General features: G+C 53.3%; 1 protein-coding gene across 2 annotated transcripts in view; it reads left to right on the top strand.

Annotated features, from left to right (window-relative positions):
* EFR3B (EFR3 homolog B) overlaps positions 1-12072 on the top strand; it is an 86681-nt gene that overhangs the window by 64692 nt on the left and 9917 nt on the right. For both annotated transcript variants that reach the window (XR_006888839.1, XM_046663302.1), the window contains exons 8-19: positions 239-317; positions 1074-1209; positions 1490-1651; positions 2534-2645; positions 3041-3092; positions 4908-5080; positions 5596-5671; positions 6165-6326; positions 7531-7662; positions 9244-9311; positions 10034-10161; positions 10903-10994. Coding sequence is in view for 1 of the 2 variants with exons in the window: in XM_046663302.1 (XP_046519258.1) it covers positions 239-317; positions 1074-1209; positions 1490-1651; positions 2534-2645; positions 3041-3092; positions 4908-5080; positions 5596-5671; positions 6165-6326; positions 7531-7662; positions 9244-9311; positions 10034-10161; positions 10903-10994 (1372 nt within the window). In the remaining variant the exon portion in view is untranslated. The remainder of the gene's footprint in view (positions 1-238; positions 318-1073; positions 1210-1489; positions 1652-2533; positions 2646-3040; positions 3093-4907; positions 5081-5595; positions 5672-6164; positions 6327-7530; positions 7663-9243; positions 9312-10033; positions 10162-10902; positions 10995-12072) is intronic.

Raw genomic sequence — 12072 nt, 5'->3', positions numbered from 1 at the left:
TTTCTGAGTCCACACTACAGAGCCCTGTTCCTTGACCTCCCTCCAACTCAGGGGCTGGGACTGCCCTGGAGTCCCTGGTGCCTCTCTTCTCTCAGCTGCACCTGTAAGCCCTGCCTGCCTTGCCTGGGAGCCATGCGAGGGGCTGAGTCTCTCGGGAGGTGTCACTCTGCCACCGAGCCCTCCTCCCTAACGCCACTTTGCATTTCACAGCCATTCCCCCATACTCTCTCCCTCGCAGCCATCTGGATAACCATTCTCTCTGGGAGCCCAAGGTGTTCGCCATCCGCTGCTTTAAGATCATCATGTACTCCATTCAGGTACAGTGGCTGCCCTGCTCCACCTGTCCCCTGGCCAAGGGCACTTCTGAGAGCAGGCCAGGGCACTTACGGAGAAAGCCAGCTGTCTTCTGTGACTTCTCCGAAGCCCCTAGTTATCTAAACCAGTGCTGCTTAACCTGGCTGTGGAGAAGGACCAGTTTAGTTTTATTTCTAATACGTCACACACCAATACTTTATAAAACACAATTAAAAAGAACCCCTAGATAAAGCAAATGAAAAATCCATGCAAAATACAAGCCACAGACCACGCTTGGCTGCCACGGCATTGTCAAATTGCTTACTTAAACCTTTACTCTCAATTTCTGTACTTACCTCAATGTAAACGGCATCAGACAGATCTTAAACTGGTCCTATACCCTGGGTCACACTTTGAACAGCACTTGCCTCAGCCATGTGGTTTCTCCTGGCCCTTACTGTAAGACCTGGAACCTGGGAAAAAATGAAAAGGAAGACAATACTTTAAAATTGACTTTTAACCAATTTGAAGTGAAAGGGCCCGGGAAAAGGTGGAAATCAAGGTCTCCATTGGGATTTGGTTCTACTCCTTGTTGGACCAAGGTTGGGGGTGGGGCTTAGGAAAAGGAACCAGGGTATCTGGGCCCCACCTCCAGTGCGCACTGACCTTGGACCTCACTTTTGTCCCCACCGGCCTTGGGGTCCCAGTCGAGGGCTGCCCTAGCTCCGAGGCCATGTGGGGGTTGCTGTTTGGGGACCAGCACCTCTTCCTCCCCCCAGCCGCAGCACTCCCACCTGGTTATCCAGCAGCTCCTGAGCCACCTGGATGCCAACAGCCGCAGCGCAGCCACGGTGCGGGCAGGCATCGTGGAGGTCCTGTCGGAAGCTGCAGTCATCGCTGCCACTGGCTCCGTCGGTGAGGGGGGCCCTGTGGGAAGGAGTGGGAGCTGGGAACCCCACCAAGGACAAAGAACTGCCCTTAGCGGGAGGCTGCCTGCCCTTCCAGAAAAGGACAAGGCACTGTAGGGAGGTCTCAGACCCCGTTTTCCTCGGGAGGAGACATCAGTGGGGGAAGGTGGGGGCAGAGGAAGCCTCAGGCTGGGAGTGGGCCCGGGCTTGCGCGGTGAGGCAGGGCAGGGGGGAAGGAGCGAGGGGGCCAGCCCTGGATTTCGGGTCTCCCTCCTTGCTGCGCTCAGGGCCCACGGTACTGGAGATGTTCAACACTCTGCTGAGGCAGCTGCGGCTCAGCATCGACTACGCGCTGACCGGGAGCTACGACGGAGCCATCAGCCTGGGCACCAAGATCATCAAGGAGCACGAAGAGCGCATGTTCCAGGAGGCAGTCATCAAGACCATAGGTGGGCCCGGGGAGGGGCGGGGCCCGGGGAGGGGCGGGGCCCGGGGAGGGGCGGGGCCCGGGGGGGGGCGGGGCCCGGGGGGGGGGGGGGCCCGGGGAGGGGCGGGGCCCACGAGGACGTCAGTCCAGGGCATTGTAGGATTGTCGTTCACTCCTATCATGTTATTCACTGACGTTGGGGAAAATGGAGTCAGTCCACGGTGCGCACCGCTCACAGACTGGCCTGGGTCGGGCCTGGGTGAGAGCCCAGAACAATCTACGTGGGTTCCTCAGCCTGAGACTTCAGATCAAAGGCTAAGAGAGGCAAACTGTTCCTGCACCCCAGTGATGCTTCAACGTTTGAGCGGCTGGAGGGGAGGTGGGGAGTGAGGAAGAGAAAAGGAAGGAGAAAGGGAGACAGCTGTGGAGAATATGTATATGCACACGGACGTGGAGGAGAACTAAGAGCCATCTCATAAGCATGTTGGGGCTCATCACCTTCAGAGCCTTCCTGCCCTAACCGTTGGAACTTCCCCTCAGCTCCGAGAAGGAGGCAGGGCAGGAACCAGCCCCAGTTCATAGATGAAACCACGGAGGTTCACGGAAGTGGCTCACATGAGCAGAGCAGCCCGTCAAAGAGCCTAGATGGGCACAGGGGCCGCTGCCCTCATCCCAGGGCCCAGAGTTCTCCATCCGGAGACCTAACCACAGCCTCTAGAGTGGCAAGTGAGGGAACTGGAGCCTGGAGCGCCCCCTGGTTTCCTCCCTCCGCGTCTTGTCTCCCTAGGGAAGCAGCCTGCACTCTCCGCTGTAGTTTGCTCAGCTGAAGGGCTGAGCTGGGAGAGCCCCGCAGCCCTTGGCCTCACCTGAGCCCTCCCTCTCCGCTGTCTTTCCCCCGCCGCAGGCTCGTTTGCCAGCACGTTGCCCACTTATCAGCGCTCTGAGGTGATCCTCTTCATCATGAGCAAGGTCCCACTGCCTTCCCTGCATCACCCCATGGAGACGGGGAGGACCGGGTGAGTGCACCATGCCCTCCGCCCCTCTTCTCTCCCAGTGTAGATTCCACCCCGGCTTCCCTTCCCCATGTTTTTCGGCTCTCCCCTTTCTCCTCATTAACTGTCCTGGTTCTGCCCTCACTTCTTGTTTTCTAGTCTCAAATCCCTCAGCAGCCTTCAGTGGGGCCCTTGGATCCCACAGCAGTTCCTCTGGCTGTCCCACCAATAACTCCCTCCCGCTGTGGGGGAGCCATTAATTCCCTGCTCTGCTTCCGGGCTTTGGAAGTCTCTGTCCTGGGTACCCCAGTAAGATGAGCCTGGTGGAGAATCTAACCACGAGGGAGAACTGGGCAGGCAAGTGCAGCATCTCCACCCCTATCACCACCCTGGTGAGTGTTTGTGTCTCTGGTCTACAGGGAGAATAGGAACCGGCTGACCCAGATTATGCTGCTGAAATCGCTCCTTCAGGTGAGCCTCTCCTGTCCCCATTCCTGCTCTGCCTCTGCAAGAGGCAGCTCCTTCCAAGGCACCAAGAGAAGACTGCCACATACAGTCACGCAGGTTGCACACTGCACAACTATGCCCAGCCAAAGGGGTGAGGAGGGGCCTGAAAGCCAGCCTGTGTTCCACTCACGAGTCAGGCCGGGCACCTGCAGAGTGGGGTCATCCAGAGCAGGCAGGGCACCTGTTTCTAATTTCCACACAGGTTTCTTATCAGCTACTGATAGCCTTGTCACTCAAGCATCAGCTCTGTATTGAGATGGAGTCTATTGGTTCCTGCCCTTTCCCCTCCAAGGGTCTCCCCAGGTCCTTCCCCTGCTGTTTCCACCTTGGCACTTGTGCCCACCTCAGTCCCCCAGCCACCACCTTTCCCTTCATCAGTGTTTTACATTCCTCTTCTTTACATCTTCTCAGCCATCCCTGGAGCCTAGATTCATTGTTCTCAAATGCCATTCCCATGACCAACTGTTAAAATACCTGGATTCCCTAGAGACTTTGAGCTGTCAGTCTGAGCGGGGTCCTGGAACTGTATTTGTAACAAGCTCCCCAGGTATTCTTATGCCTAAACGCTGGACATCTCACAACTGAATTATTCTCATAGTCGCTCTTGTCTCCATCTCTCCTCACCTCTCATAAATACAACCCCAGGAAGAATTTTCTAGAAATGCTGTTCCCCACATGTTGCTCCTCATTAAAGAGTAGGTCTTAGTTTCCAATTTACATCCATCCAGATTTCAAATTTCTCAGAATGAAGTTGAAAAGTCCCCAATCCCCTTGCCCTCCCTAGACCCCCCCACCTCAGCCCTCAGCCCCTGTCTCTGTTCTAGCCATGCCAGTCTGCACAGGCCCCTACTCCCACTCATGCCTTCCTTTCCCTCTGCCCAGCCCACGCCTTTCATGTCTCTATTTTTATAAAGACTTTTGGTGATGACACTGCCCCCTTCCGGTTACCTCCTTGGTCTATGGACTCCTGCCATTTCTTCGCTGAGTTTATCCTCATTAATTTGTATGCAGCCTCTTATCAAGGTGACAGTTTGGAACACCCTCAGATACATCCCCCTTTAGTGAACACTGATATTTACTATTGATGCCACCAGGCTTTGCTGGATCCTCAAGGGCCTGCTGAATCATCAAAGGCATTGTTTTGCAATGTAGACTCAATAGTAAATATGTTTTGCTGCTTTTGACTGCTTTGCCCACATCATGTGTGATGTGTCTATTTATGACTACTTTAATCAGAAGTCCCCCATTGTGGCCGTGCCAGAAGAGATGTAACCAAATGCTGTGTGTGCTCTTGGGTTGTTGCCATGTGTGTGGTTCTGATTCCTCAGCCCAGCTGTAAGTGCGTCCACTGTTCCTCATTTCTTAGTGACTGTCCATACTCTTAGGGAAGCATTGTGTTCGCGGTGAGTGTTCATCGGTTGTGCCTTAACGGGTTACCTGATGCCCAACATTAGGTTCAGAGGCTTCCTGGCTCCTGCTCCCCTCTAGTGTTCACCCCTGGCTTGCTTTTAGCAACTTAATGTCCCTGTACACTGTCCGCATCCACCCACAAGTCTACTGAGCTGAGCCAAGCAGGTTGCCCATGTGGATGTTGGCGTGTTCCAAAAAGTTGCCTAAGGCGTCCCGAACCTAGGCTGGAGGGTAGGGAGAGCTGGAGTGGGGGATGTCAAGAGAGGATGGGTGCCTCAGACCCAGCTTCTGCTGGCTGCTGCTCCTTCTCCTCACTGCAACTGAGAGGGCCAGAGTTCCTAAGCACGGCCATCCTGGGCTCCCTGGCAGGTATCCACAGGTTTCCAGTGCAACAACATGATGTCAGCCCTGCCCAGCAACTTTCTTGACCGCCTTCTCTCCACTGCCCTCATGGAGGATGCAGAGATCCGCCTCTTCGTTCTAGAGATTCTCATCAGTTTCATTGATCGTCATGGCAACCGCCACAAGTTCTCTACCATCAGGTGAGCTTGGGGTCTCCCCTCCGGGAGAAGACTCCCAATAGGGCCTCACACCCAGGTGGGAGGACAATTCAGATATTCAGTGAAACTCACTAGAGAGCTAATCACGGACACTGACGGTCCTGCCGGGGAGGAGGGACTGAAAGGGCACTTGTGCCTGGGGGGGCAGGGGCTGGATTGGAGATTTGGGAGATAAAGAGCAGCTTCTAAAGGGAGTTTTCAGGTGGGAAGGAAGGAAGGGGATGCAGGGTTATCAGTAGAGACTGAGGGGATTTGAGGGGAAGAAGTGGGGGAAGAGAATAATCTGGATCAGTATTTAAGAAAAAAGGACAAGCAAAAGTGGGCAGGACATAGAGGCTGAGAACTCTAGAGGAAGTGGAGATGGGGCTAAGAAGCCGGGCTGGTGGAGCCCTGGGAGGCTTTGGTACAACTAACGACATTGGGATAAAGCCCAATGACACCACGAGCTCTGACTGGCCTCGTAAAGGGCTAAGGTGGCCCCTTGCATCCCCTCCCAGTACCCTCAGTGACATCTCTGTCCTGAAGCTGAAAGTGGACAAGTGCTCCCGGCAGGACACCGTCTTCATGAAGAAGGTTAGCAAGCGCGACCTCAAGACACAGCAAACCCCTGGTGGGCCAGCCTGGTGGACCATGACCTTCCAGCCCCCATGTCACCACTGACCATTGCCCCCTGAGCCTGCCTCCTCCCTCTTTGACTGTGCTTAGTCAGATCATCAGCCAACCCCTCTGGGGAGTCAAGCCCCCAGGGTCACACTCACCGCTGAGGCCAGAGTGAGGACCACCCCTGGTGAGCCAGTCCAGGGCCACTGATTGTGTTCTCCTAAAACTGGATTTGAGCAGAAGTTTTTGTTGCCAGTTTCCCTGGACCCACCCTTCACTAAACATGTACTCCTGAGTGTGTTCGCTTCCGCTGGGGTCTGCTCTAAAGGCATCCTCTCCCTGAGGGTGGAGGTGGGGTGCTCACAGCTGTCCCACTCCCTTCAGATTGGTCTTCCCATTCTCTTTGCCCCTCCTGTCCCCCACCCCTGGCCACTGTGGCCTTGCCCCACCCTTACCCCATCCCCAGCACTCCCAGCAGCTCTACAGACACATCTACCTGACCTGTAAGGAGGAAACGAACATACAGAAGCACTATGAAGCGCTATACGGCTTGCTGGCGCTCATCAGCATCGAGCTGGCCAACGAGGAGGTGGTGGTAGACCTCATCCGCCTGGTGCTGGCTGTTCAGGTGGGGCCTGCTGTGGGTAGGACATTGGGTTGGAATCAGGGGGAAGGGAGCTGTTTTGGTCAAGCACTAATGAGAGTGCAAGTAGCAACTGCTTACCAATTATTTTGGAGCCCAGGAATACTGTACCCTTGGTTGGCCATTCCACCAGGGAGACCACACACCGTGATCCTGTTTGGAGAACCACCAAAGAGTGCTTAATTCATGGCTTCAGCCCATCCTCAGGCTAAAGGAGGCTACGGGGCTAAAACACCCCTTAGCCTCTAGTATTTCAAGGCTCTTGTAGGGTCTGAATGAGACTCCAAAGATTACCCAGAGGGTGCTCGTGAGCCCAGAGTGATCCCAAAACAAACCTGTTCGTCTAAAGATTGTCTGGTTCCCAAAGCTGGCTGTGCTTCAGAATTGCCTTTAGCAGTTATTAAAGATACATATTCCCAGTTCTATCCCCAAGCCTGGGGGCCTGGAGGCTCCACAAGCCTCCCCCGTGACTCTCAGGCGGCCAGTGTGGCACCACATAGGGCTTTAGACGCTGACAGTCTGCCTGGGAGGAAGTCTACTCCCAAGGACGCAGGGAACCAGGTTGGGTGCTTCAGACCTCAAAGACCAGGGTCTCCGGGCTCCTTAAGCTGGGCGGGCATCAGATCCTGAATGGTAGCAAACCTAGGAAGTCAGTGGGGTAGAGTCTTAGGCCACCTGCTTGTCGGTGCCACACACTGCACGGCCCACCCAGATGCGATGGTTGTCTTCATTCTGGAATTTGAGATTGCTTTGTGTCCCAATCCCCTAGATCTCTGACAATTTTGTCAGTTTAACATATGAGCCCAGCGTAGCAAGCCAGTCCAGTCCTCCAAGCATCACCCAAGGTCTGTGTGAAGGAAACAGCATCCTAGAGGCAGGATTAGTGAGAGAGTGTGGGCAAGTCAAGGTCACTAACGCTGGAACTGCAAAGTGGATAACTGAGGTCATCGCCTCTCTACTCAAGTATTTGTGAGCCTCCAGCTCATGGATTGTTCTGGGGACAATTCACTTCAGCTTTGATGAGGGTGACTTCTGTCTCCCAGAAAGTTACGGGGCAAATGCTGAAAAAAGGCTTAGTCTAGAGAAGTGGGTCATCTCTAGAGAAGGTTGGGGAGAGGTTGGGTGGAAGGTGGGGCGCCAGTAGAATTAGTCAGTTAAAAACTCCAAAGGCCCCTCTGTGTTGCCACAGGACGTGGCGCAGGTCAACGAAGAGAACTTGCCCGTGTATAACCGCTGTGCCCTCTACGCGCTGGGCGCCGCCTACCTCAACCTCATCAGCCAGCTCACCACGGTGCCTGCCTTCTGCCAGCACATCCATGAGGTGGGTGTCCTCAGGACTCTGGGAGCTCAGGCGTTTCCCCAGAACGACTCTTCCTTCATTGCATGAGCCCTGTGCTTAGTCCCGGCGTTGAAGAAAGGGTTGACATGGGGACTGATACTAGTGAGAAGTTACTGGAGGCAGCATTTCCTCCTGTGTGACATGGCGTAGCAGGGCGGGGTCGGGCATGGGCAGCATCCTACACCAACTGGCCACCTGCTCCCTGCCCTCCTCTACCTTCTGTCCCGCTCTGCCTCCCCCACTTCCAGAACCGCACACACCCCTCAGGTCATGTGGGACTAAAACTACTTTTAAAAAATTTTTGCTATGAAAGTTTTCCAATATCACAAAGCAGTGTAAGTAGAACGATGAATATCCATATAGCTGTCATGGAGATGAAACAGGAAGATCTTTCCACATTTGGTTCATCTGTCTCCTTTTCTTTTTCTTTTCCTTTTCTGAAATATTTTAAAACAAACCTCAGCTATCAGGTCGTTTTGCGCCTGCATTTATCAGTATGTGTCTAAAAAGATATGGAGGGCCATCCCAGTGTCATAGTGGTTATGTTTGCATGCTCTGCTTCAGTGGCCCAGGTGTTGTGGGTCCTGGGTGTGGACCTACACACCACTCAGCAAGCCATGCTGTGGCAGCATCCCACATACAAAATGGAGGAAGATTGGCAACAGATGTTAGCTCAGGGCCAATCTCCTTCACCAAAAAAAAAGGACACTTTCCCACATAACTGCCACGCTATCGACATGCCTAATTAAATTATCAATTATGCCTTGGTGTTGCCTGATACCCAGTCTGTAATCAAATGTTCTCAATTGTTGCAAAAGACATTTTAAAACATACTGAAGTATTTATAGGTGGAATGATATGATGATAGGATTAACTTTAAAATACACTAGCAAAACAAAATAAAACAAAACAAGAAATCCCAGGTCTCAGCCGGCTTGGCCTGGCTCGGGGGGGTGGGGAAGGGTGTTGTATCACTGTGCCAGGACCCTCCCAGCCTCTGGGCTGAGGAGGTAGTGCAGGAGAGGCAATGCCCAGATGTCCTCCTCATTGAAAGTAGTGGTATCATCGCTTTCTTGCCTCCTGCACGTACTTGCAGGCCAACTATCCTCCTGCTTCTCACCATCTCCATAACTTTCACCTTTCTTGTCAAAAATTTGCAAAGGATGCTGAGGGAAGCTCAACGTGTCACTGTCCATCAGAATGGTTTTGCAATGCACCTGGGTTTGGGGTGACCTATGCTCCCTTTTTCGTGTTTAAATAGAAGCAGGAATAGGGCACAGGAGCAGGACACTGCAGTCTCTTGGGAGCTAAGTCCTCTGCATTTGAAGGACACCATGAATGTGTGTCATTGGGGATAGCTTGAGCCGTCCTCCTGGGCTTCTCTGGCTGCTCTGAGGGCACTGTTGGTCTGAGTTGCTCCCTGAGAAGCCCAGCTGTAGGGTGCTCTGCCAAGGAATCTGTGGGAAGGAGGAAATGCTTGGAGGGGCGGGAGATCTTTCATTGCCTGTTCCAGCTCCTTCTCCCTGCTGAACCCAGCTCTATCACAATTCCTCCAAACTGCAGGTGATAGAGACCCGGAAGAAAGAGGCTCCGTACATGCTCCCTGAGGACGTGTTTGTGGAGAGGCCCAGGTAGGAGCACACCTGGGCCATGGTCAGGGACACCCGAGGCAGCTGGTGGAGAAGGGGGGTGGTCTGAGGGCGTCTGTGGGCTTGAGGGTGGAAAGTGGACCCTGCCTGTGGCTCAGAAGTGCTGGGTCGAGTTTGACTCCCATCACATGGCCATAATCCACGCCTTGAGCCATGTTGGTGTGTTGTACTGTAGAGTATGTGATGCAACCCCTGGGAACTCTGGCCAAACCCTGGGAATGCATCCTGGAGGAGTCGTTCCTGACAAGACGCTGCCGTCAATCCAAGTGGCATTCTCAGACTGTAGTCTGTGGGCCACTATTGTCTCAGCATCAGAGGAACTCAAGGAAAAGATATTCTGAAAACACAGAACGCCCAACAATGGGAGATGGCTTTACCAATTATGGCCCATCCACACAACAGACAACCAGTAGCCCATCCACAATGTTTTGGAAGAATGGTTAAAGTGAAGAAAATAGATCATGTAACAGGAATGTGGGGGATGGGGCGATGCTTGTGTGTGTGCATAAATGTATATAACTAAAGGATTTTGCACAAAATGTAAATGTGGTTATTTCTGGAAAGTGGGACTGTGGGTGACTTCTTCCTTTTTCTTCTTTGTTAATTTGTTTAATGAGTGTTGCTTTTATGCTAAGGAAAGGCACAAGGCAATCATCCTAGTTCACCGTGGGCCTCACTTGCCTCTCCCCTCCTTTGTCTTCCAGGCTGTCTCAGAATCTTGATGGAGTGGTGATTGAGTTCCTCTTCCGCCAGAGCAAGATCAGTGAAGTCCTGGGGGGCAGTGGCTACAATTCAGACAGGCTCTGCCTGCCCTACATCCCTCAGCTGACAGGTACGAGCTCTGCTCAAGGACTCCCCAGTCTGCCTCTGGCTGTCTTGGCCAGGTAAGGCCCTGAGTGTAAGGGACTGGTGGGGTCTTCAGTCACCTTCCATGGTACCTTGGATGTCACACAAGAGCTGAGAGACACAGTGGCCATCTATGGTGAGATCCTCTTGATTTCCCCACCTCTCCTCCTCAGCACAGGGTCCCTGGGAGTAACTGGCCCGTGAGGTAGCCTGCCCTGGGGGTGGGAGAGGCCCCATTGTGCCAGAAAGAGCACAAATGAACTATGGAAGTCGAGACCCAGCTCTCTGTGACTTACTTCCTGAAAACCCTTAGACAAGCCTCTTGGCTCTGAGTTTCCATTTCCTTGACTGTAAAACAGAGATGTTAATGATTCCTGCCCTAGAGGGTTGGTGTGAGAGGTAGGTGAAGTAAGGAAGGCACACGCACGTGGTAAGTGCTACCGGAGTGACAGCCACTAGTGCTGTTAGCAGATGACGCTTACACTGGTTGAGATATGCCTTCTGGTCATGAGCAGCTTCTTTGTGCTCATCAGTGGTTTCGAAATCTTAGCCCTGAAAAGCAAAACTCGCCTCCCTAAGATGGACAGCTGTAGCCTCCGTGTGTGCCCAGCCCCCACAGGACTGCGGGCCAGGGAAAGGCAGAGGGGCTGGGAGGTGGTGCACAGGCCTAATCCTCGCTCACTCTCTGAGGACTGCGAGTCCAGCTTCTGGGCTTCTCCTTCCCCAGATGAGGACCGCTTATCCAAGAGGAAGAGCATTGGAGAAACCATTTCCCTGCAGGTGGAGGTGGAATCTAGGAACAGCCCAGAGAAGGAGGAGGTGAGTGACCTATACTTGATACACTGTCCTGGTGAAGCCCAGCATCCCCAGGGCAGGGGACCTGCTCCCACCTCCTCCGCAGTCAGACACTCCAGGCTCCCGGCTCCCTCACCTGCACAACACATTGAAGGCTGCGGGGAAAGTACATTCTCCAGTGAGTCCTGTTTTCTTACTCACTCTCATCACACGTATCATAGATATTTCCATCTGGAAACATTATTTGTGTCCCCCGCACACACACACTCCCATGAGGATGTCATAGAAATCATTCCTGAAAGCCTTGCTGGCAGTCGTTCCCCATTTATGATGGAGGCAGACATGCTCCACGTTGGACATTGGGAAGCCTGACAGGAGAGAGGAGGCTGAGAGTAGCTTTCAGCTCAAAGCGCTCTCTCCCTCCCTTCTTCTCTTAAGGGCCATGAATATCTTATTTCTGTTCAAATTAACATGTGATAGCTCCCCTGCTACTACTTCTTCTACCTCAGGGAATAAAGCAGATGTACCCAAGAGTAAGAGAGAATAAGGAATCATGTGGAAATGCCACATTTCCTCTCTCAATGAGGAAAAGGAAGGGGGAGAGACAGGGAGCAGGGAGAGAGGAGTCGTGGGGAGGTTGAAGCCACAGATGGAGCACGCTTGTTTTTAATGGTGACACCCCAACTAAGGGATTCGGCGGAGGCGTGGGGGAAACTCAGCAAGAAGTGAGGAGGACGTGCGTCTGGGTGGGACTGGGCAAGGAAGACTTGCGGGATCCTTGGGTACGGGTGGTTTCTGCCCATTAGGGCTGGTGTAGCTGTGGAGGACGGCCTTGACACCGAGCCTTCCCCTAGATGAGACTGGAGCAAGGACAAGTCATTGGTGGAGATCAAACCTCCCTCCAACCGTGCCCCCTCCACCACTTTGACAGCTCTTTATTTGTTGGACGGACCTCCAGGGCAGGGCTTTTCAAAGCTTGTCTGGAACCTTTCTTGGAAGAAAGCTCTGACTCAGACTAATTGGAGAAGTAAAATGAGGTTGAATCAGGGGTCTTCCAAAGCCCTTCTAGCTCTACGAGACTTGGAGCCTCAAATGTGTTAGG

This window comes from Equus quagga, chromosome 5 (assembly GCF_021613505.1).
Source record: "Equus quagga isolate Etosha38 chromosome 5, UCLA_HA_Equagga_1.0, whole genome shotgun sequence".
Classification (NCBI taxonomy): Eukaryota; Metazoa; Chordata; class Mammalia; order Perissodactyla; family Equidae; genus Equus; species Equus quagga.
The sequence above is the reverse complement of the archived record's forward strand: the minus strand, read 5'-3'. Positions and strand labels throughout refer to the sequence as shown.